The 22,476-nt window shown below is 46.8% G+C and overlaps 1 protein-coding gene across 3 annotated transcripts in view; it reads left to right on the top strand.

Moving 5' to 3' along the window:
* FAF1 (Fas associated factor 1) overlaps positions 1 to 13,219 on the top strand; it is a 470,490-nt gene extending 457,271 nt beyond the window's left edge. For all 3 annotated transcript variants that reach the window (XM_041738818.1, XM_041738819.1, XM_041738820.1), the window contains one exon: positions 12,966 to 13,219. In XM_041738818.1, the coding sequence (XP_041594752.1) occupies positions 12,966 to 13,049 (84 nt within the window). In that variant the 3' untranslated portion in view covers positions 13,050 to 13,219. The remainder of the gene's footprint in view (positions 1 to 12,965) is intronic.
* The last annotated feature ends 9,257 nt before the right edge of the window (positions 13,220 to 22,476 follow it).

The raw sequence follows: 22,476 nt of genomic DNA, 5'->3' as shown, positions 1-22,476 counted from the left end.
CAAACATCTGTTTTGCCACTTAACTTTACAAATGTTGCTAATAAATTTTTTCTCTGTATTTTTCAATGTTGCATGATGTCCATTTCTGGTTTGATCATTTATTCAACAAGCATTTATTGAGAGCATAGAATGTACCAGGTTCTTTGCTTGAAACTACAAAAACAGGAAAACACATAGTTCCTGTCTAACTTGCTCAGCTTTATCCTGGAGACATTCGTGTAAAGCACAGTGGAAGACAAGCTGTGTAGATGCTCCTAGCAGGTATCTAAGTGGTGCATCAGATTCAACATCCTTACTTAACAGAAGGAAACTCAGAGGAGGAAAAGTGACTTGCCCAAGATCCCACAGGTAGTTAGGAGCCATGTGCTAGAGTGAGGAGCCAGGTTTGCAGTCTCTCAAAGGGTGCTTGTTCCTTTCTCCCCTGCTCTGCTCTGAGCCCTGAGCCTTGAGCTCCTGTGGACACAAGGACTGAACTGACAGGAAATTAGCATGAAGAAAGCCTGGCTAGGTGAGGTGCATAGCCCCAGCCACCTTCAGGGACTGCTTCCTTAGCGTGTTCTGTCCTAAATGCTTGTGTTTCGCATCAGGGTACTTTTCCTCAAGCCCAGGAGAGAGTTTGGGAGCTACTGGTATAAGTTTGGTATTGTACAGGTGCCTGCTGGACCAACCTTCAAAGAAAACACCTGTTCTGTTCATGATTCTTGCCTTCCAGTTTCATAAGCTTTTGGGCAGATGAAATGTAATATCAAAATAGCTCAGAGAGAGCCTTGGTAACATTTAAGATATTGAACGTGCTGCATCTGGTAACTAGAAAATTTAATGATCTCCTGCTGTTTTGGTAATTGGATAAGTAAATACATCAGAATAAATCACACCGGCAAGTCTTTTGTATGTCGTTAGGGACTCAACTCTTTTAACTCCTGTTCAAAGCTCCAGCTCTTGAGCGGCGTTTGCGTGCAGAGTTGCGCACACACCAACTCATGTGGCCCTGCTTGAGTACTAAAATGCATTCAAAATGCTCACTTTCCCCCAGCTACTCTGCCTGAAGAGCATGCCACTCTAGATCCCTCAAGCCAGGGAGAAAAGTTTAAACTAAACCCTCATGATCCGTCTCCAATCTGTCTTTCCAGCCATGTCTTCCATTATGGATGTGCTAGAAGCTTTGCCAGAAACACCATCCATTTGCACATTGGGAGAATGAGACCAAAGCAAAAGGGGGACTCTGCTGTTGTGGTAGGGAATCATGTCAGAATTTTAAGTAGGAGAGAGACAGGACCAGACATTTTGTTCATCTCTCTCAGGTGATAGTGTGAAAGACCCAGAGGGAAAGAGGGAAAAGCTATTAGGTATTGGATGATGTTGTCACCAGCTTGCAGTTGAGAAATTTGGGTCTTCTGGAGGTTAAATGACTGCCCAAGAGCATACATGCAGAACTAGAATTCAGATCCCACCAAGGCATTTTCTTACTGCCTCCCTAATTGGCACTTAAAGGCCTAGTGGTGAAACTGTTGGGCAAACAGTCATTAGGGTTTTTCAGGTTTTTATGAGGTAACAGTTCTGAACCTGGCCGGTTAACAGGTTTCTCCCCAAACATAGTGGTAGCATTCGTTATGGACCAGTCTTTTATCAGAGGCATCCTAGGAACTGTTTATACCTGGCTACCTTCCATGATATCAGCCTCTGAAAGTGAGGCATGTCCCCAGACCAGTGCTTCCAGCCTTTTACAAATAATGTTGAAAATGTCTGTGTGCCTCATTGCAGTAACCACACTAAGCTGCTCAGGGTTAGAAGCAACCCAGCCCTGAGGACTCTAGTTGCCCTAGGGGATGAGGATGCTAGCTAGCATCCTGGCATACCTACAACCTGGCACACCAGTGGGGCTAATCTGCACTAGATTTCTCTTGCCATACTATGGAATCCTCATTCATTAATTTGCCTACCCCCCATTTATTCAGCGTTCAGGGACAGTGAGCTTGTGAACCATTCTGTAAAGTGGGACTTCCTTTTATTTACTTGAAATCATGTCTTCTAGAGCCTAAGAGGGACTAATCTTGGGAACTGTCATCCCAGAATAAGGAAACATGCTTTTCCTCATTCTTGTTATGCTCTCTATTCTTTTACTCTCTTTTGCTTTTTACATTCACTCTGCATGCACACTTGGCTCTTCTATGATCCAAGAAGAGGCTTCCTTCCCACCCCCACACCACCCATCTCGATAGAAGCCTCTGTTCTCTATGGGCCTTCCCCCCTGCCCCCAACATTGTTGTTTAAGAGTATAGTGACCAAAGCCACTATCAAGGATACCAGGGCAAGGAGAAGATCACATCTTTTGTTTGGTATTCAGGGCCTCCCTGACAATATACCAAGGTTGAAGCCATTTTCACATTAGTAACACTTTATAGAGTTGGTGTCCTCATTAAACTGCCCGCCTAAAGGCACAGGGTGGGAATGAAAAATCTAGATTTGGCCCTACATCTGCCATGAATGCTAAATAATCTAGGGTAGGTTCTTTTCCCTCACTGGACTTTCCTCTCCCCATCTGTTACAGAGATAACTTCTAAAAATCCCCTCCAGTTCTAATAATCACTGGGTTTCAGATCATTGAGGAGCTAGAAATTTGCCCAAATACCTGTAATACACTGTTATGGGGAGCTATGTGCTTCAGTTACATGAAGGGGACGGTCCTTCCAAGCAAGAGACTTACAATAAATACTGTAGTATCTGACTGTCCAGCTAATACTCCCCGGTGAGGTGGTTAAGAACACAGACTCCGGAGCCAGACCTAGTTTAGATCCTTGTTCTGCGCCTTCCTGCCCCTGCAGTCTTAGGCAAGGTATACAGTCTCTCTGAGCTTCGATGTCTCATTTTTTTAATGATTTTATTTATGTATTCATGAGAGACAGAGAGCGAGGCAGAGTCACAGGCAGAGGGAGAAGCGGGCTCCCCGCGGGGAACTGGGATCACGCCCCAAGCCGAAGGCAGACACTCAACCACTGAGCCACTCAGGTGTCCCCGGTGTCTCATTTTCAAAGTGGAGTTATTGCACCTCCCTCACAGGGCTGTGTAGTGCTTATGAACCACTTAGAGTTAGCACCTCGTAAGCTTGCAAAAAACAGTTGGTTAACTGTCACCATTATTATAACGTGATAAACCAAAGAATACATAGGGCAGCCTACCAGATATAATTTTTATCCCTTTGCCACGTTAGTCTTCTCTCCCTTTGTTCTTCCTTTAACTTTTCTTTCATTCTCCTTCTTCCCATCTAAAAAAGAAACTTAAGGAAAGAAAATGTCTAGTTAGGACCCTATTCTTCACACTACAGCAGCCTACCCAGCCTCACTCTGTAGCACACAAATTATTCTACCACAGTTTAATAATGAAAAGAGGAGCATCTGTCACTGTTTCCTAGAAACTCTTGCCCCAGTGCTATTTCTTTCCTGTGATCCAAGGAGACATCTTGGTCCACAAACTACACAGGAAACTGGGATGGAAATCAGCTATCTAGTCCCATAGAGAGACCCTTCCAGATTGAAAGTTTCTTTGGAGGTTGCATTACTACCTACAGCAAATGTAGAGGAGAAGTTGCTAGGAACTAAAACTGGCATTGCTGTGCTTGATGATGATGATGATGAGGAGGAGGAGGAGGAGGAGGAGGAGTAACCCCTTATGTTTGCAAAAGACTTTATAGTTACCAAAGCCTCTTCATACCCTGATCAGCATATGACCAGCAGATCAGTTCTTAAGTTCTCCCTCTGACACTTTGTGGGTGTAACTGGCCTCTTTAGGGATTCTCAACTCATCAAAAGAAAATGGACAATTAACCATTAGGACCAAGTTGACAGGAATAAAGTTCCTGTGGGAAACAATAAAGCTCATACCACAACAGGATCATGAGCTATGGTACAGCTGCAGAGTGCATGCTTTTTTAATGCTCAAGGGAACATTAACTGTTTTCTGTTTAGAAGTAGGATCAGAGGTTAAGAGGCAATGAAGAGGGTTGCATCAGATATAGGCTAGAAGTTCACAAACCTGGGTGCAAATTCTAGCCTTATCTTTTCCACCTGTGTGTAATGCTGGACAAATCCCTTAACTGCTTTTGACCTCAGAGAATTCATGTATAACATAGGAATAATAGGAGTACTTCTCTCATGGGATTGTTAAGACAATTTAATTAGATAATATGTAGAACTAGTATAGCATGTGGCACTTATAAAATGCCAAAAAAAATGGTAACTTTTTTGGTAGTGATGACATTAATAATTATTTTTTAAACTTGTGGTAATTAAAATGCATTTGTTTAAATTCAGTAACTAACAGAATGGATTAGTTCTAGCATACCAATAAGATTAGTCGTAGGGCACCTAGGTGGCTTAAGCATCCACCTCTTGATTTCAGTTCAGGTCATGATCTCTGTGTCATGGGATCAAGCCCCACACAGGTGTCTCCATTCGGCAGACTCAGCAGGGAGTCAGCTTGAGATTCTCTCTCTCCCTCTCCCTCTGTCTCTCCCCTCCTGCGTGTTCTCTCTCTCTCTCTCCAAAATAAATAAATCTTTAAAAACAAACAAACAAACTGGGGCACCTGGGTGGCTCAGTCAGTTAAGTGTCTGCCTTTGGTTCGGGTCATGATCCCAGGATCCTGGGATCGAGCCCCAACTCCAGGCTCCTTCCTCAGTGAGGAGCCTACTTCTCCCTCCCCCTCTGCCTGCTGCTCCCCCTGCTTGTGTATTTTCTCTCTCTGCCAAATAAATAAAATCTTAAAAAAAAAAAAAAGATTAGTTCCACCATGCTCAAAGTAAATACTAATTTTGAACAGATGCAAAAGCAGATATATATATTCAACTTCAGTGTAACTTGGGAACTTACATAAGCAGCCTTTGTGCTGACTCCTAGGATAGAAAGAGCTCAGGATTTGAAGTGAGAAGATGTGGGTTCAAATGCAAGCTCCACCAATTCCTAGCTGTGTGACCCTAAGTAATGTCCTTGTTTGAGGTTTGATGTTCTCATCTGTTAAAGTGAGGATAAATTACTCCAATCTCTTAGAATAGCTCTGAGGTTTAGATAATATATGTGAAAGTGGTCTGAGAGCTGTAACACAATAGTCATTGTTATGTACACATCCTTCAGAAGGAAGTTTGTGAGCTGTGTTCAGATAACTTGTTTAAAGAAGCATGACTTTATGAATAAGCTTTGTTGTGGCTTTATGGGTGGGAAATGTATTTAGGACTGATTAATACCCTGACTGGGTGACTCTCATCTTCTCATCACGCTGAATAGACTTTGAGAAAAAAAAAAGTTGTGACCCTTACATCAGGTTACATCAAATCATAATTATTAAGCACTTGGTTAGTGCTGTGGGGGTATTTGGGGTTTTAAGTGTCATTTAAATAACACCTCTTCACTTTAACTTGTTCAGGACTAATTGAAAGACATAAGACCAGCTGAAAGAGAGACGTAGGACTCAGAGGGAATACAAATATCACTTTTGTTACTGGAAAAGTTGATCAGAGATTGCGGTTTGGGATCTGCAGCCAGGGGGCTTACTGATATTCTTTGCCCCTAAGTTAGACAGATTTGCCCATGCAGACCTTGGTATACAACTGGAGAAGCAGGTTTGGGTCCAGAAAAGGGAAAGGGAGGGGCTGAGCTTAATTCTTCACCCAAACTCACCAAACAGATAGGTAGGTATTCATCTCACCCTGTGTGACAGGGAGAGCATCCCAGAGTCTCTGTGGAAGCAGGAGTATGAAGTGCTTCATGGTTATAAGCCTCACCTTATTAAATCGTAACAACTCTGGATGGCAAAAATGTCTCAATATTATAAATAAACAATGAACCAGAAAATTAAGTAACTTATCCATGGTCATCAGAGAGTTAGGAGGTTTTAGCTATGGAATTCAACCCAAGTCTCTCTCCCTAGGTCATTGGGGAGCTCACACCATACTAAGACATAAATAAGACATTGAATCATGGTAGCTGCCATGTTGAGGCTCTGGCATGGCTACTTTAATCCCTATAACAACCCTTTCACCCAGTAGAGAAGGAAGCTGGAGCTCTAAGCATTTTACTGATGTGGCCAAGAGCTGGATCATTGAACCCAGGTGATTCTACTTACAAATCCCAGTTGCGGCCCAATTGACCCCATTGATACATTAACCCCCACATTTTTAAAAATGCAAAAATTAAAGCTCAGAGAAGAAAAATGACATCCAAAGTTGCACCACTAGAGCCAGAACTAGAACCTATACATTCTGGCCCTTTGCATCCTGACAGCATCAGATAATATACAGCCTTAGCTATTAGTACAAAGGAATATGGAGGAGGGAGACCTTGCTGAGGGCTGAAGGGGGAGTAAGTGCTTGCAGAGGCTGTGTGGTCTGTCTGTCTGTTGTAGATGATGGGGCCTCATTGTCTTTCACATCTGTGGGAGGGAAAAGGAGGAAGTAGGGGTATAGATGAGATTCTAGTGTTTACACAGAGCTACAAAAAGATTTTAAGTTTTCCACCAGTGTAGCAAAGGGTTGCTCTGAGGGCTGTGCGAGGCTCCCTCTGCTCACAGTGCTGCCAGCACACAGCACAGTCTAGAAAGTGGTGGTGTTGCCTGCCCAGAGGGGAACAAATACTACAGAAAATAAGAGAACAGAGCTGTTCTCTCCTTGGAGATGCTGGAATTTTCTGAAATGCAAATTTTACTCTAAAAACAAGAATACATGTGAAAAACCACTGGTGGTCTATTGCTTCCCAATTCTACACCTTTCCCCACTCCAGCCAGCCACTGGAACTAGTGATCTTTTTACTGCCTCCATAGTTTTGCCTTTTCCAGAATGTCATATAGTTGGAATCACAATATGTAATCTTTTTAGATTGGCTTCTTCCATTTAGCATTTAAGATTCTTCCATGTATTTTCATGCTTTAATAGCTCATTTTTTTTAGTGTTGAATAATATTCCATGGTCTGGATGCACCACAGTTCATTTATCTGTTTACCTACTGCAGGACATATTGGATGCTTCCAGGTTTGGGGCAATTATGAATAAAGGTGCTAAAAACCTTTTTTGTGTGTGCAGATTTTTGTGTGGACCTAAGTTTTCAGCTCTTTTGGAGTATGATTACTCCAGATTTTTGTGTGGACCTAAGTTTACAGCTCCTTTGGAGCTTGATTACTGGATTATACAGTAAGAATATGGTTAGTTTTGTGAAATACCACCTGTCTTCCAGAGTACTGTGCCATTTTGTCTTCCCACCACCAGTGAATGAGAGTTCTGTTGATCCACGTCCTTACCATCATTTAGTGTTAGTGTTCTAGATGATGGCCATACTAATAGGCGTGTAGTGGTACCTCATTGTTACCTTAATTTGGATTTCCCTGATAGCACATGATGTGGTAGGGCATATTATCATATATTTATTTGCCATCTGCAGCAGATCTCCTTTGATAAGGTATCTTTAAGGTCTCTGACCCTTTTTTTAATTGGATTGTTCCTTTTCTTATTGTTGAGTTTTCAGAATTCTTTGTATATTTTGGATAATCATTCTTCATCAGATATGTCTTTTGCAAATATTTTTCCCCAGTCTATGGCTTGTCTTCTTGTTCTCTTGACAGTGTGTTTTGCAGAAGTTTTTAATTTTAATGAAGTCCAGCTTTATCAATTATTTCTTTTGTGGATTGTGCCTTTGGTGTTGTATCTTAAAAAATCAAAGCCATTCCAAGGTCATCTAGGTTTTGTCCTATGTTATCTTCTAGGAATTTTATAGTTTTGTGTTATACCTTTTAAGTCTATAATCCATTTTGAGTTAATTTTTGGGAAGTGTGTAAGGTCTGCATTTAGCTCCTTTTTTTTTTTTTTTTTTGCATGTCAGTGTTCAGTTGTTCCAGTACCATTTGTTGAACCTAGCATTTTTTTCCTAAATGTGAAAATATTGGACTACCAAACTTAACTTTATTCAGTTTCCTTTTTTTTTTTTTTTAAGATTTTATTCATTTATTCATGAGAGGCAGAGACAACACAGGCAGAGGGGAAAGCAGGCTCCATACAAGGATCCTGATGTGGGACTGGATCACGCCCTGAGCCAAAGGCAGACACTCAACTGCTGAGTCACCCAGGTGCCCCTTCAGTTTCAAAATAAAAGCATTACTTCAGCAAAACTAAGTAAAATAACAAGGACTGATAATAATATCTATGCTATATGACTGTGAGTTAATATTTGTATAAATATGTTGCAAACTATAAAGCACTATGCATGTATTGCTGCTACTATTATTTTTAGTATCACTCAGGTGCTGCTCTCAGGTAGTCCTCCATCCAATGGTAGTATTATATTTATGTTCAGGTATTTTTTTTAAGTGAGAGGCAGAATGGTATGGCTAGAAAGAATCCCAAAACAGAAGTCAGAAAGTCTGTTTGAAAGTCAGAAAGTCTAGGGTACAGGACTACATCTTTCTTCTTAACTGTGTGACCTGGGCCAAGTCACTTGACTTCTCTGAGCCTTAGGTAGGCAACCTGTGAAATGAAGGGATTGGACTTTGGCATTCAAGGAACTTTCTCCCCCTAGCATCCTGGGACTCTCTTTGGTATGGCCTAGGATGAGACTCTGTCACGCTGAGTCACATTTTTCTTAGCAGCAATGTTAGACTTTTTTTTACAAAGGAAATAATAGAAATAAGATGTATATGAAAGTTCAGACTGCTGAGAAAATTGATCTCAGAAAGAATAGCTCTATTTGTACCTTTTTTTTTAAGATTTTATTTATTTATTCATGAGAGACACACAGAGAGAGAGAGAGAGAGGCAGAGACACAGGCAGAGGGAGAAGCAGGCTCCATGCAGGGACCCCGATGCGGGACTCGATCCTGGGTCTCCAGAATCACACCCTGGGCCGAAGGCAGGCGCTTAACTGCTGAGCCATCCAGGGATCCCTGTACCATTTTTTCTAAAGTAAACAAGTTTTACAAAGCCAAATTTCCAAAATATTAATTTAATAAGAAGATATATCATCCAAGTTTCCCAAGTATAATGAATAAAATGTCCAGGTGATTGACCTTCCTTTTCTAACGCAAAGTCAGGCCATACCTCTTATCTGAGAATACGCCTTCTCTCCCATGGAGTCCCAAAGGGTGGGTTTCTCTGTTGATTTAGAGAGTCAATAATTCAGTAAAGTCCCAAGTAAATGGCAGAACACAAGCTCAGATTGGGTTTTTGTATTCGTATTTTATAAACATTTCAGGATTTTTTTTCCTGACCCTTGATCTTTTGCCATTCTTAAAGTGAAGATCTTATCTCTTGGAAGCTTGGTTAGAAAGAGCCTCAGGGGCATCTCATCCACCTTTTCTCTGTGGGTGGATCCTACCCTTAGCCACACCCCTGGCCGCTAGAGTAGCGGTTCACCATATGGATTGCAAAGCTAGATTCACATTCTGGCTTTGTCCTGAGTAGCTTTGAGACCTTGGGTGAGTTACTTGGTGTGTTCCATGGATCAGTTATCTTATCTGTAAAATGGGAATAATAATTGTACCTACCTCAGGTACATCATGTGAATCACATTATTTTGTAAATATAAAATGCTTGGAATATGCCTGGTACAAAATAAATGCTAAATACAGGTTAGCATTACCGCTATCTTCATCACCATCTCAAAAATGCCCTTATTTGAATGCTTCTAGGGACAACAGAGAATGCACTCACTGTGTCCACTCTCCCTCCTCCTCCCCTGTCACAAGGTAGTCTGCTGACAGGTTAGCCAGAAGCACTCTGGTTAGCATGAGCTTTGGAGTCGAAGACTTGAGTGCAAAATCTTACTCTGTCTGCACGTTGGTCTGATAATGCTGTACCATGGCAGTAATAATACCTACTCCGTTCAGCTTTTCTGAGGACTAGATAAGGTACTATAGAGAAAGTACTTAGCCTGGTTCCAGCCACTGGTAGGTACTCAGTAAATGCTAGTTGCTGCTATGATGATGGTTGGGAACAAGAAGAAAACAAAGAACAGGAGGAAGAAGAAAGTAGCCCAGCAGCACACCCAGCAGCTGCTCCTTTATTAAAAAGTTCTTTCTGGTCAGCTGAATTCTGCTTCCCTGGGATTTTACTGCACCAGACCCAGCCCTGCCCACGGGCGCTGCACATGAGTCTGATCTATGTGGCAGTCCTTCAGATACCCCTTTCCCTATAGCAGCAACCACCACCACCACCTCTCAGTTCCCTCTTGCATGGGACCCAGAGCACAGCAGGATGGTTCCACAGCATGGCCACCTATCCCCCTAGGATCCCCACAGTCTTTTTTTCCATGCCAGGCAAAAAAAGAATGGAAGCAGAGATTGCCCTTGTTCACTTTGAAATTCCTATCTGAAATGACCATCAAAGAAGAAAAAGATTACTTCTGATCTGGGGTACCAGAAGGAACAGCCCCCAAACAGTCATGGTTGCTGTGAAGTGGTTCAGCGCACTGAAGCTATGCAAGGGAATCTCTAGTAACTGCAGGCCTGAGCTCCAGGAGGCTTCTGGGAAAGAGTTCCTGCTGTGAAGTTAGACCAGGACCCCTCTCCAAGGCAACATTGCAGCCAGTAGTGGCTACCGTTGAATGAACATGTACTGGCTTGGGTATTGTGCCAGAAGCTTTACCAGCACTCCCATTTACCATCACACCGACCTAGGAAGAAGAAACTGATTAGTCTCATCTTAGAGATGGGAAAGCGTAGGCTCTCTAGTTACAGAACCTCTTCAAGGTCTAGAAGTAGTATAGTGAGAACAGGGATTTGAATGTAAGTCTGCTTCAGTCATTTTAACCATTATACTATACAGACAGACCCTACTAACCACATGGCTTCAACCAATGGCAACAACTTTGAGCCTCAATTTTGCCACCTCCACCTACCTTGCATGATTGTTACAGGAATCAAATAACGTGAAGTCCTTGGCATGTAATAGGCATTCAAGAAACTTTAGTTTCCTCCTTTTCAAGTCCCAACTGTCTAGCCCAAAGAGACAGAAAAAAATCACTTAACTTTCCTTGGACACACTTTTCTCATGTACAAAGTGGGTATGTTTTCTGAACCTCTAACCTTGTGTGTGGACAGCTTAGGCAAGGTGCAATTTGGCCCTAAGGCTCCAGCCTCCCAGCTTCATAGTGCTTCATAGTGTATTTTTCTGCCGGTATGCACCGCTCTGGCACTATTATGATGATGGTTTCTCCCAACAAACATCATATTTACAAACCACAAATAACAAAGTAGAAGATGCCGGAAGAGCTCTGGCATGTTAATTAAGAACAATAGCAGAAGCAGCTGGACAGAAAATACCAATGAGTCTGAAGCAGAGGCTCTGTTGACAAGAGACAGCACAATATTGTACATTAATTGGGGAAGTGGGTAAACATTTGCCAGCAGCTTCCCCCCCAGTGCATTGGAAGACAGACAGCAGGCTGGGCCCTCCCCACCGCCTTGCCTGCCCATCTGCCCAGAGCCCAAGAGATATCAGTAGAGCTGCTTTGCTCTGGGTTCCTTACAAGCAGAGAGGGATTCTGGAGGTTGATGTGTCTCCTTAATGACCCTCCTGGGCATACCAGGTTTCCATCTGGATACAGTCAAGATAGTGTTCCTCCTCCAGCTCTCCAGCCTGCTTGTGACACTAGTCCTCCCAGGGCCCTCATCTCCCTCGACTAGAAGACAGCAGAGCCATCTCATTAAGTGTGGCTTGAGTTGAGCAGAGGACAAGATTGCAAACCTCAGATGCTGTATTCTCTGTGGACCACAGGCCCAGAGCCCCTGTATCTCACAAGGCAGGCTACTCAGCCTCTCATCACACAACATGCAGACTTGTCCACTTATCTGTGTGTCTGTCCATCCTTATTTACTCACATACACAGTAGACATCATTGAACACCTGTTCTGTGCCGGACACTGTGCTAATTATATATTTTTTCTCATTTAATCCTCACATCAGTCCTACATGGTTGATATTAATTCCAAAGCCACAAAGCTAATAGCCAACACAGCTGTAATTTAAACCGGAGTTTTTCTGGTTCCAAAGCCCACTGTCCCTTCCACTAAACTAGTATTTCTCAACTTTTTAAAATTCATACTCCCTTCTGATAAATAGGAAAACTGTTTCTTTCTCTCACTCTCCGATTCCTAAATTGTCTATCCTTGCCCCTGGCCTAAGAGATCATAAACCTACGTTAGGATTCCTGTATGACTACCGTATCCCATCTGAGCCAAGATTTTGTCTAGCTTTACTCTCTATAGCTCATATTATTAAATAATGAGGGGTTTTTATTTCTAAGCTGTACAATCTTATTATGGTATTGACTCCTTTTTTAAAACTAAAATATCAAAAAAAAAATAAAAATAAAAATAAAAATAAAATATCCTCCCACCCTGCCAACGAGGAGATTACAATATGCCTTCCTAGGGAGATTCTCCTCAGGAGAGGATATTCATCTTTGGACATGGTACAGTAGGCATTGTCCAGTTTACCACAGGAAAGTGTAGCCAGAAGATCAGCCCCCAAGACTTAGCTCTTTTCCTACCAAGCAGAAAAGTCTCTCCATGCTCTCAGGAGCTAACCAAGCAGAGGTCCCCAAGAATGCCAATCAGTTGTTCAGCCAGTGAGTACCCTTTCCTAAGGAGCTCCTGTTCCGTCGGCCAAGCTGTGCTATGCAGGAGGCATGGACTTTCCACCTGCCCAGGAAGAGGCCCAGTGTCCTCAAGCTCTGCCTGCCTGTGGTCAAATACTAGTTCTTCCACTAAACTATGAGACCTGACCTCCCTGAGCCCCAGGTTCCTCGGTTAGAAGATGGAAATAGCACCACCTGTGTCATAGGTTTACCGGAACATCAGACAGATAATAGATTTGGAAGTGCTCGTGCCACTGCGTAGCAGGCTGAGAGTCAGTGTGCACAGGTAGGACCTGAACGCCATGTGGAGAAAAGAGGGCTGATTCCAATCTTTTAAATATGTTTTCTTTCCTTTCAGGTAACCCAGCTGGACCCAAATAAATCTTTATTGGAGGTAAAGTTGTTCCCTCAAGAAACCCTTTTCCTTGAAGCAAAAGAGTAAACATGGCCCAGCAGTGGAACCAGCCATTCCTTGACAAGCCAGAGGCCTGCATCAAGAGAAGGGCTCCTCAGCCAACCCACCTACACGCTCGTCTCACTCAACTCAATGTCACACTTCTGCCTCTTGCAAGATTGCTGGAAAAAAGTAATAATAAACATAGCTACTTAAAATTTCCCATCCACGAGTATATGTTCCCAGCCCTCATAGAGAATTACAACTGTGCCACCCTCCCATACCCCTCACCTCACCCTTGTTCAATGACTAATGCACTGTTCATGTGTGAGTGATCACGAAGTAGAATTTTTACCTCTGCAGTGCCCATCGTTCCCCCACACTGTCTAGGACAGTTCTCTCTGCCCTGTGACACCAGGATGCTATGTATTTGATATGTCTCATTGAGCCAGGGCTCATACACCTCTGCCTTTTTATTTTCATGACTGGATTTCTACTTTGTCACCTAATTTTAAAAGGCATGGGGGAAAAAGTCAAATGGGACTTCTCAGCATGGAGATTAAACATTGTTGTAGGAAAAAAAGCATATCATTTTTGTTGGTACTTTCTGACTTCTTTACCTAAGACATAAGCTCACAAGCTTTGAGGACCACATTTGACCATATATGCAAGATACTGGTTTACTGCTGCTGCCTTGAGTCTCCTGGGTCCATCTAGGAGGTATTTGCTGTCCTAGTGCAGCGTGGAAAACTGTCGAAGCGCATTATGTGAATGTTAAGACAGTGTGAAGAGGACCAGTACCAGGACTTTGGTATCTGGCCCAGCTGCAAGAAGCTGCTGTTAGGTTTGAATTTGGGCGCTTAAAACCTCATGGATACCAGCTCCCAGGTTGCTGGTCCAACTGTGTATACTGCACACAATCCTCTCCTGCTCCATCATGTGTTTGGACCTTGTGACTTGGTATTTTAAGCACCTTGTCATCCATTACCAAAATCTGATCAGTCACCCATGGACTCTGAGTCCCGGTCTAAAACCTTGCTCCACTATTTTATTCTTTTAATGCTTTAGTACTAGATATTAGATTCCCATTTCAAATGAAAGAGATTTCATCCTATGGCTGAAAATTCTGACTTCATATATTTAAGAGAGCAAACCTGGGGGCTCAGCTCAGAAGACATATGTTGCTTGAACCTACATAAAATAATTTGGGGATTTTTGTTTTTCTGTGGATTTGGGGTTTGAAGTTTAGTTCCTGAAAGCACTGTTTATGCCTTCACAGCCAATGACTTTTTAGTCTTGGAATGTCTCTCCATATCTGGTTTTATGTCACCTGTGGTCTCTGTCCCAGGTGTGGTTTTGGGATTTTGACATTTTGTATTTGTTCAGTGTACACTCTTAAGTGCTGGGTTTCTTCCCCTGGCCCAATTCAAGGGTTTTTCAGAAGACTCTAACTGAAGCCTAAGATATGGCTGGTCAGTTTCCCTCTCTCTGGAAGTGGCTATTGGATTTTGGCCAGGAAAATTACTCCTGTGTCTCTTCTTTGATGCTCCAACCAGGGACATCCCCGAACACGCTCTCCTACGAGATGTGTTCCTAAAAGATTGTGCTACATCTGCTTCAGTGCAGCCCTTCTCTGGCTCCAGAGGTCTCCCAGGGAGGCTGAAAGGATAAGAGACCCACTGTGGGGGGAGTTCAACCTGAGTACTCCCTCCCCAGCTCCACTCCTACCTTCCTAACCGATGGCCCCAAAGACCGTCATTTCCAATGCTGTGGATGCACGAGGGCACCAGCTCTTCTTTTTTCAGGTAGACCTTGTTCTGTAGCTGCCGAGCAAATGCTCTAGCTCTGAACCCAGGCCATACTCGGGAACAGCAGCAAGAGTGGGTGGCAGTTGGAGAGACAGGACTCTGAATTTATTTTCCTGGTTAACCTGTTTCATCAATCTGGGTTTGACTTCATCCTAGTGTTCTGACCTGTCATCCTCACTTCTGTATTCCAGTGATACAGACTTTACTCTGCACCCGATTTCATAAAAGTTATTAAATGCTTCTTGAATGTGTATGAAACTGATACACCCTATTTCAACCCAGTCTTGAGAGATTCTCCTAGGTCAGTCTCATGTAACACCAGCCCATTGGCCCTCATTGCTGGGAAAGGCCTCTGCTAATTATCACTGTACAGTGATGTCATTCTGGTCTCCCAAGCTCCAGAACAGGAGGCCAAAGCAGTTTGGGGCTTTTTCTTACAAGCACAAAGTTAAAGTGACTTGCATAAAGTTAGGTTCTAAGAAAAACATTAAGTAACTTGCTATCACAAGAGAAGAAGTTATTAAGTAACTTCTGCGAGCATAGAAATAGCAACGTCCTTCGTCCTTCGACAGTTTTTCCTCCTGCCCTTACACTTCCCCGGGCTCTCCATCCCAGCCGCCAGGCGCAGGGAGCCATTCAGAACCGAGCCCCGTGTTCTTGGGCCCAGCTGTTTGCTGTGATGCTCCAGGGCTCCTTGTCATCCTCACCCCCACTCCAGCTAATTCCTTTGTGTTTCTTAGATTATTAGTTGTGTTTGGAGCACAAGCTTGAAGGTTTAAGGCACTCTCTGATTTGCAGTGTTGCCATTTTTTGGCACCGCTAGTTTTTTGGGACACACAGGTGTTGATCTCTGAATTGTAAGCATCCAAAGTCTGAATTGGATGAGAATATCTTATGGAATCTTTCTTTTTTAAGGTAGGAGAACAGGATTTAGGCTTTTATAAGTTTTATTTGGTGACATTAGACACATAAAACAGGTTTGCAGCTGCATTAAAATTGCTACTCCCAAAGCTACACATACTGACCTGAGTACGCTGGTCCAAGGGATAGGTTTTAAAGATGTTGCAGAGCTCTGACAGATTTCCCCAAAGGCACAGACGTCGTTCATTTGGATGGGGAAGAGGAACTGACTTAGTTGTCTCCATGAGCAGCATCACTGATTGACACTCCTCCTCCATCCCTCCCAGCCCCTCATCCACCCAGTCCCAGATCCCACAGGTGGATGGGACATGGACCCTAAATTCAGGAGTAATCACATAAACATCACACGTCAGAGTCTGGTGACCCTGTCACCTGCATTACCTCATTTGGTCTTTTTTTTTTTTTCATTTGGTCTTTTTAAAAATTCTTGGAGGGAGATCTCTCTCTCTCTCTCTCTCTCTCTCTCTCTCACACACACACACACACACACACACACACACACACACACTAGAGACTTCCGTGTCTTCCAGTTTGAACCTTGGTTCTGCCACTTAATAGCTGTGCGACCTCAAGGTAAGTGACCTCAGTGTCCTGATAACATTCAGATAGCATTTTGCAGTTTCTACACCTTCCACACTTATCCTCACAGCCCACTGCAGTGAGGAAGGCAGGGCAGAGATGATCATTCCATTTTTGTACATGGAGCTCAAAGGCAGTGCTTGCCTGAAGTCACACAGAATGTCAGTAGAAGAGTCCAGACTCGAGCCCTAGGTGCTGATTTCCAGGTTCACAGCTCTTCCATAAAGAATCTCTAAATTTCATGTCTGAGAATGGACCTTGGCATCCTCCACAATTGTGTATGAAAATTTAAATGTAATTTTCTGGAAGGAAAAATCTGTATTCATCAGATTCTCAGTGGGCAGTATCGATGCCAGAAAATTCAGAACCACCATGTACCTCATGCAAACACCACCAGACCATTTGGGAAGTTGAATCTGCCTGTTCTTCTTTTCATCAAGCCACACTTTTATCTAAAGGAAAGCTGCAAACCCCGGGGGGGGGGGGGGGGGGGGGGGGGGAAGGGGGGGGAGGGGGATACAACTGTTGGGCTTTCTTGCCTTGAACCTCCGTCTGCATTTAGTGCTTCTTCCTCATCTCGATCTGCTTTGGAAGATGACCCCTAGCAACCCCCTGGCCTTACAGCTCCTCCCGGCTATATTTTGAAAGTGTGGCCTGAAAGGAAAAGCAATAAAAGAGACTTCCTCTCCAGTCTTCATTCTATTAACTCCTAGTTTGCACACTATTAGTTGTGGTTCTCAGTTTTGAGAGGTGATATAATATGTGGCTAAGAGCATAACCTCTGGAGCCAAGTTCCCTGGGTCCTGCGCTTACCAGCAGTGTGCCCTCGGGAAGCCACTTCGCCTTCTTGTGCCTCCACTTTTGGGCTAGAAAATGGAGATAATTACAGTAGTTGGTTGATAAGGTTGTGAAGATTAAATAAACTAACATTTAGCCATCAGTTAACGCATAAAGCAGTTAGCTATTCTCTGGTCTACAAACTCACCCGGGATTATAAAAGGAAAAGAAAGTGTGGGTGATGACAGTGACAAGTGGCCACTTATGGAGAAGGACACAGGAAATGTGAAAATGCCAGCAGTCCAGGAGTCCTACCCTGGGGCCCTGCAGGGATGGTTCGAGAGCCTTGCACCAAGTGTCACTGTTACAGCGTCCAGAGGCTACTTCCAGGCCATCATGGGAAGGAGAGGGGAGGAGGCTAACTTGCTGAGCACTCAGGGTGTACCCAGGACTGTGCTCAGAGCATCACATACCTTACCACATGTAACCCCACAACAACCCTGTCCAATCGGTGATCTTGACCCCATTTGGAAGCAACAGGCTCAAAGAGGTGAAGTGTGACTTGCCCGAGCACCACAGCTAATAAGGGACAGAACAGAGTTTGGGGCCCAGGCCTTTGACTCTAAAGCTCCCGCTGTTTATGTCGATGCAGTGCCACCTTCCAGGAAAGTATGACCTTTTACCAAGGCATTTCCAATAATCACAATGATAACATTTTTTAAATGTTGATGGTTACAAGAATGGGTAAAGCCCCATTTCCATAGAAAATTCAGCCTCCAAAATAACTCCTCTCCAGGTTTTAGGCAACGCCTTTTGTTTTTAAGCACATGCATTATTTAAGAAGGATCCCATAGCTTCTACCTCTTTGACATCTCCAAAGTCCATTCCTTCCTCCTTCATCCGTTATCCCACCGGCATTTTTTCCCTCGGAAGACCACCTTTTGGTCTCTCACCTGGATTATGAAACCACATCCTAACTGATCTCCCTTTCTTCAGTCCCTCTCTTCGGGACCAGTCTCCATACAGCTGCCAGAAAGAGCTAACACCTGCCTCACCAAGCCACAGCCATGCCTCCGTACCCTCCATACCCTTCATTGCCCTCCCAAATAAAACCCAAACTCAGTCTGCATTTAAGACTCCCGTCATCTGGCCCCTACACCCCTTCCCGCCTACCTCCAGCCATGCCCTCAACACACATCCTGAGTCACCTGCAGTTTTCTGAAAGCATAAGCTTTGCATCCCCTCTGGCCTTGGACACTCTCCCCTCTGTTGCCACCAGACCCCTAACCCCTCCGTCCTTCACTTTGACACTTCAGGTCCTCCTAAGCGGTTTCCCTGACCCTCCCGACACCCTCCCTACCTCCAGGTTAGGGTAGGACACTTCCTCGAAGGCCTTGGGTTGCGCTGGACCACCGTGAATCATGCCTCCCAGCTCACGTGTTCCCCCGCCCCCCCCCCCGCAGACTGCGGCCCCCCCCAAAGTCCCTCCTCATCCTCAGGCCCAGCAGAATGACTGGTACCCAGTCAGCACACGCCTGAACGAGGAGCGGTGCGTGTGTGCAGGTGGTCGCTGCCGTCTCACGCCGCTCGCTGAGGAAGCCGACGGCAGAGGCGGGGGCGCAATCCTCCGCGGTCCGGGGCCCGGCCTGGCCGCGCCGTCCCGCGGCCCACGGCCACTGCGCCTTGGTGCACCGGAGCCGGAACAAAGCCGACTGGACCTGCCCGGGAGAGAGAAGGGTAAGGGAACCCGTGCTGAGCCCCGGCGAACACTGCACAGGCACCTGCACGCCGCTCTCAGTCTCTGCCGCTAGTGCCCTTGTTCACAGGGAGGGAGACTGAGGCTCAGAGGATGTCCCTGTCCGGAGACACCCAGCTAGTAGGGAGGAGCTGAGGTTCCGCCTGACCTGGGCCCGAGGCTCAGCCTAAGCCACAGGGAAGCGAACGTGGTAGCCCCCCCCCGGGGGGGGGGGCCTGAACGCCCCTCCCCTCCTCCCACTGCCCCAGGAAGCCCCTGCGTCTCCCTGCGCTTTCCCTGCCTGCTTTCCCGGGAAATGTCAGCAGCCCCTGAGTCCCTTCCTCAGCCCGCCCCCCTCCTCTGGAACTCTCCTTAGGTGGGAGGCAACTTGAGACAGCTCCGATTTTGCCTGAGGTGCAACTCCACGAGGGTAAGGTCTGAGTCCGTCTGAGCCGATGTCCTGTCCTCCCCTGGGACCTGGCCCTGCGCGGGAGTGGTGACAAATAGCTGTGGGCCCTTTAGAGAGCGGGTGTGTCGGTCGAGGGCCAGGCAGGAAGCTCTTCAGCCTGATCAGCGCATGAAGCAGGAGTTCTTAGTCTCCCCACTTTATTGGTGAGCAGACTGAGGACCAGAGGTTAGGTAACCCGCCCAAGGTCGGGCAGCGGGTAAACCGAGGAGCCAGGATTCAAATGCAGGTGTTGGGACCCCAGCGTTCAGGCTCCACCCGCTACTTCCCCAGGAAGCCTCAGGGACCCGGGCCAGGCTGGGAGCCTCCCCCAGTCCCTGTGGCGGCCCCTCGCAGAGCAGAGCACTTAGCCTGTCACGGTGCTGACTGGCTCAGAGGGCTCCCTCTGTGGACGCTGACAGGTCTGCTGCCCGCCCTCCCCCCTTCGCCCCCCCCCCACCTGGCACAGAGCACAGACCGGAAATGTCCCATGAATGAGTGAACTACACAACTGCCCTCTGAGATGGAACATATTATCCCTGTTTCATAGTCTTAGGGGGCTTAAATCATTTGCCCAAAGTCTCCTAACTACTATAGAACATACCCTGTCTATCTCCAAAGCAAATCTTTTTTTTTTCTTCCCATCATGGACTTCATTAGATGTGCATTAAAGTGTCCGTTTTGACTCACCTACTCATCACTTAGGCTGGATTCCCAGCCTCTACCGTTGGCCCAGAATTTCCAGGAGCCAGTTCGGGCAGTTGGACAGACTTCTCGGAGAGATGAACCCCCCCCCTCAAGGGGCTGCGGCCAGAGTCCATTCTGTAATAAATGGCACTGCCCAAGCCTGACAATCTGGGATCAGAGTTAGAAAATGTAGGCATCCTATAGGATGAATGAGCTGAGGTCTCCGGGGCCCTGGAAATGTTGTCTGCCTTCCTTGGACACACATTGGTAAACAGAGGCATAGTATTTTCCTGAAGAGTTAGCAGCAAGGAGAGTCTTGCTGAATCTTCCCTGTGTTGTGGGGTGGCAGGGGGAGGGGAGGTATCTAGTGGAAGGAAACACATATAAAGGAAATCAGGTTTGGAGGCCGGAACTTTGCTGTGTTCCCAGAGCAGACTGCCAAGGCCCCAGCCAGATGGAACATCCCTCATGTGAATCATCATCTTCTTGCCTGGGTCTGCGTGGTCCTTTTCTCATCTCAGAGCATTTCCAGATGCAGCAGGTCTACCTCTCCTCATTCTACAGATGGAGAAACTGAGACCCAGAGCAGTGAAATGACTTGAGCAAGGCTCCCTTCTGGCTTTCCCTTCAGCCACACCAAGCACCAATGAAGTAGCATGTGCAGCATCACCTACATGCCTCAGGTGCCTGATATAAAAAACGGTGCATCTTCTACGTTTTGTACATGATACGGGAGGTCTTGGACACAAAGGGAAAGGTCCTATTCTCTGGCATGAAAGTACTGTACCATGGGGGCTAAGAACCCAGCCCCTGCCTCCGGGGAGTCCCACAGGAACCAGCAGGGCTATGGTGGGCCAAAACTAGCAGAGGCCCTGAGCAGACGTGGGGTTGCTGCCTCCAGAGCCTGGGGGTGGGCTCTGGTCTGTGATGCTCCTTTCTTACTGGCACAGTATCACTTTACACTTTATCACAAACATGTTCTGATTAACAGAGTCACTGAAAAGGGTGGTGGGAGAGAGCGAGGAGACCTAGGAAAGGCGCCAGACTAGGAGATGGCCCCAGGCCTGCCAGAGGTCTCTGAACCACGACAGTCCAACAGAATTCTGATTCTAGGGGATCCCTGGGTGGCTCAGCAGTTTAGCGCCTGCCTTCAACCTAGGGCATGATCCTGGAGTCCTGGGATCGAGTCCCACGTCAGGCTCCCTGCATGGAGCCTGCTTCTCCCTCTGCCTGTGTCTCTGCCTCTCTCTGTGTGTGTCTCTCATGAATAAATAAATATTTTTTTTAAAAGAATTCTGATTCTGGAGGGACTTTGCAGATTACAGTTCAAGAGCAGAAGTCACCTCCTGTCATCCGCTCCCAGCTCCCCAGTCCTTTTTCTCAAGGAGGCAAAAGGGTACTGGGAAGAATAGTTCTCCCCTCTGGAGTGAAGGCAAAGAGCAATGGCTAACAAGTAGCAATACCCAGGATACCTGAGTGTTTACTACATGTCAGACACTGAGAGGGACTTCCCATGAGTTGTGTTGCTGAACTCTCACAGTGACCCCAGGAGAGCGTTCTTTTTCCTTCCATCTGACATAGGAGGAAATGCGACAAATGCGGGACGCCTGCCAGGGCAGTTTTCGGAGTGGCGGCCAGGCCCGGGGACAAGGGCGCTAGGGAGACAGGAGCGATGGTGGGAGACCCTTGCCGGGCGGTGAGAGTACAGTCCGAGGGGCACAGGGGAGCTGTTCGCGCTCAGAAGGGCGTGAAGAAGCCCCGAGAAAGGAGGCTCCCCGAGCATGCCAGGGCTGCCTGGGCCCGGGCCACCGCCGCGGGGCAGCTCTCCGCCCTCTCCCCTGAGCAGTAGGACCCTGGCGGAGTCACTGACTCCGTCCCCGTTCCCTCCGGTGGGAGCTGGGCGGGAAGACGCGAGGCTGTGGCCTCAGGGCAGACGCAGGGGCGCGGGGGCCACGGCTTAGCCAGGAAATGCGGGGGGCGGGGGGCGAGCGCTGCTCCTGCGGGCTGAGTGGGAGGCGCCGGGGCCGCCCCTGAGGGCCGCGGGCCGCACCCCCCCTGCGGGTGGCAGAGGACGCCTCCGTGTCAGCCCCTCCCCCCCCCGCCCCCGACCGGGACCCCGACCCAGACCCCGACCCAGGCCCCGACCCGCCGGGAGGGGAGGGCAGGCCGAGGCGGGCGGGCAGGAGGTGGGCGGGGGGCGCGGCCGAGCGGCTGGGCCTCCCCCTCCAGGCCTGTCTGCGTTCCGCTGGGGGCCTGGGGTTGCGGGCTGCGGGCCTGGCGCGCGCCCCTTCACCTCGTCGTACCCCTCCTCACCCCCACCCCCACCCCCCGGCCGCTGCCGAGCTCCGATCCGATCCCGGGGCAGGCGACTCGGCCAGGGTCACGCAGCCCTGGGAGGCTCCGGGTCGCGGCGCCCTGAGCGGAGCCCGGAATCCCTCTCTGGGAAGCCCTTTGGCGGAGACGGAGACCACGGGAGGGAAAGTGCAGAGACCACCCTGCGGGGCACGTGGTCCCCCAAACTAG

The sequence above is a fragment of the Vulpes lagopus genome, chromosome 23 (genome assembly GCF_018345385.1).
Source record: "Vulpes lagopus strain Blue_001 chromosome 23, ASM1834538v1, whole genome shotgun sequence".
Classification (NCBI taxonomy): Eukaryota; Metazoa; Chordata; class Mammalia; order Carnivora; family Canidae; genus Vulpes; species Vulpes lagopus.
Note: the sequence above shows the minus strand (reverse complement) of the source record. Positions and strands in the feature narration are given on the sequence as shown.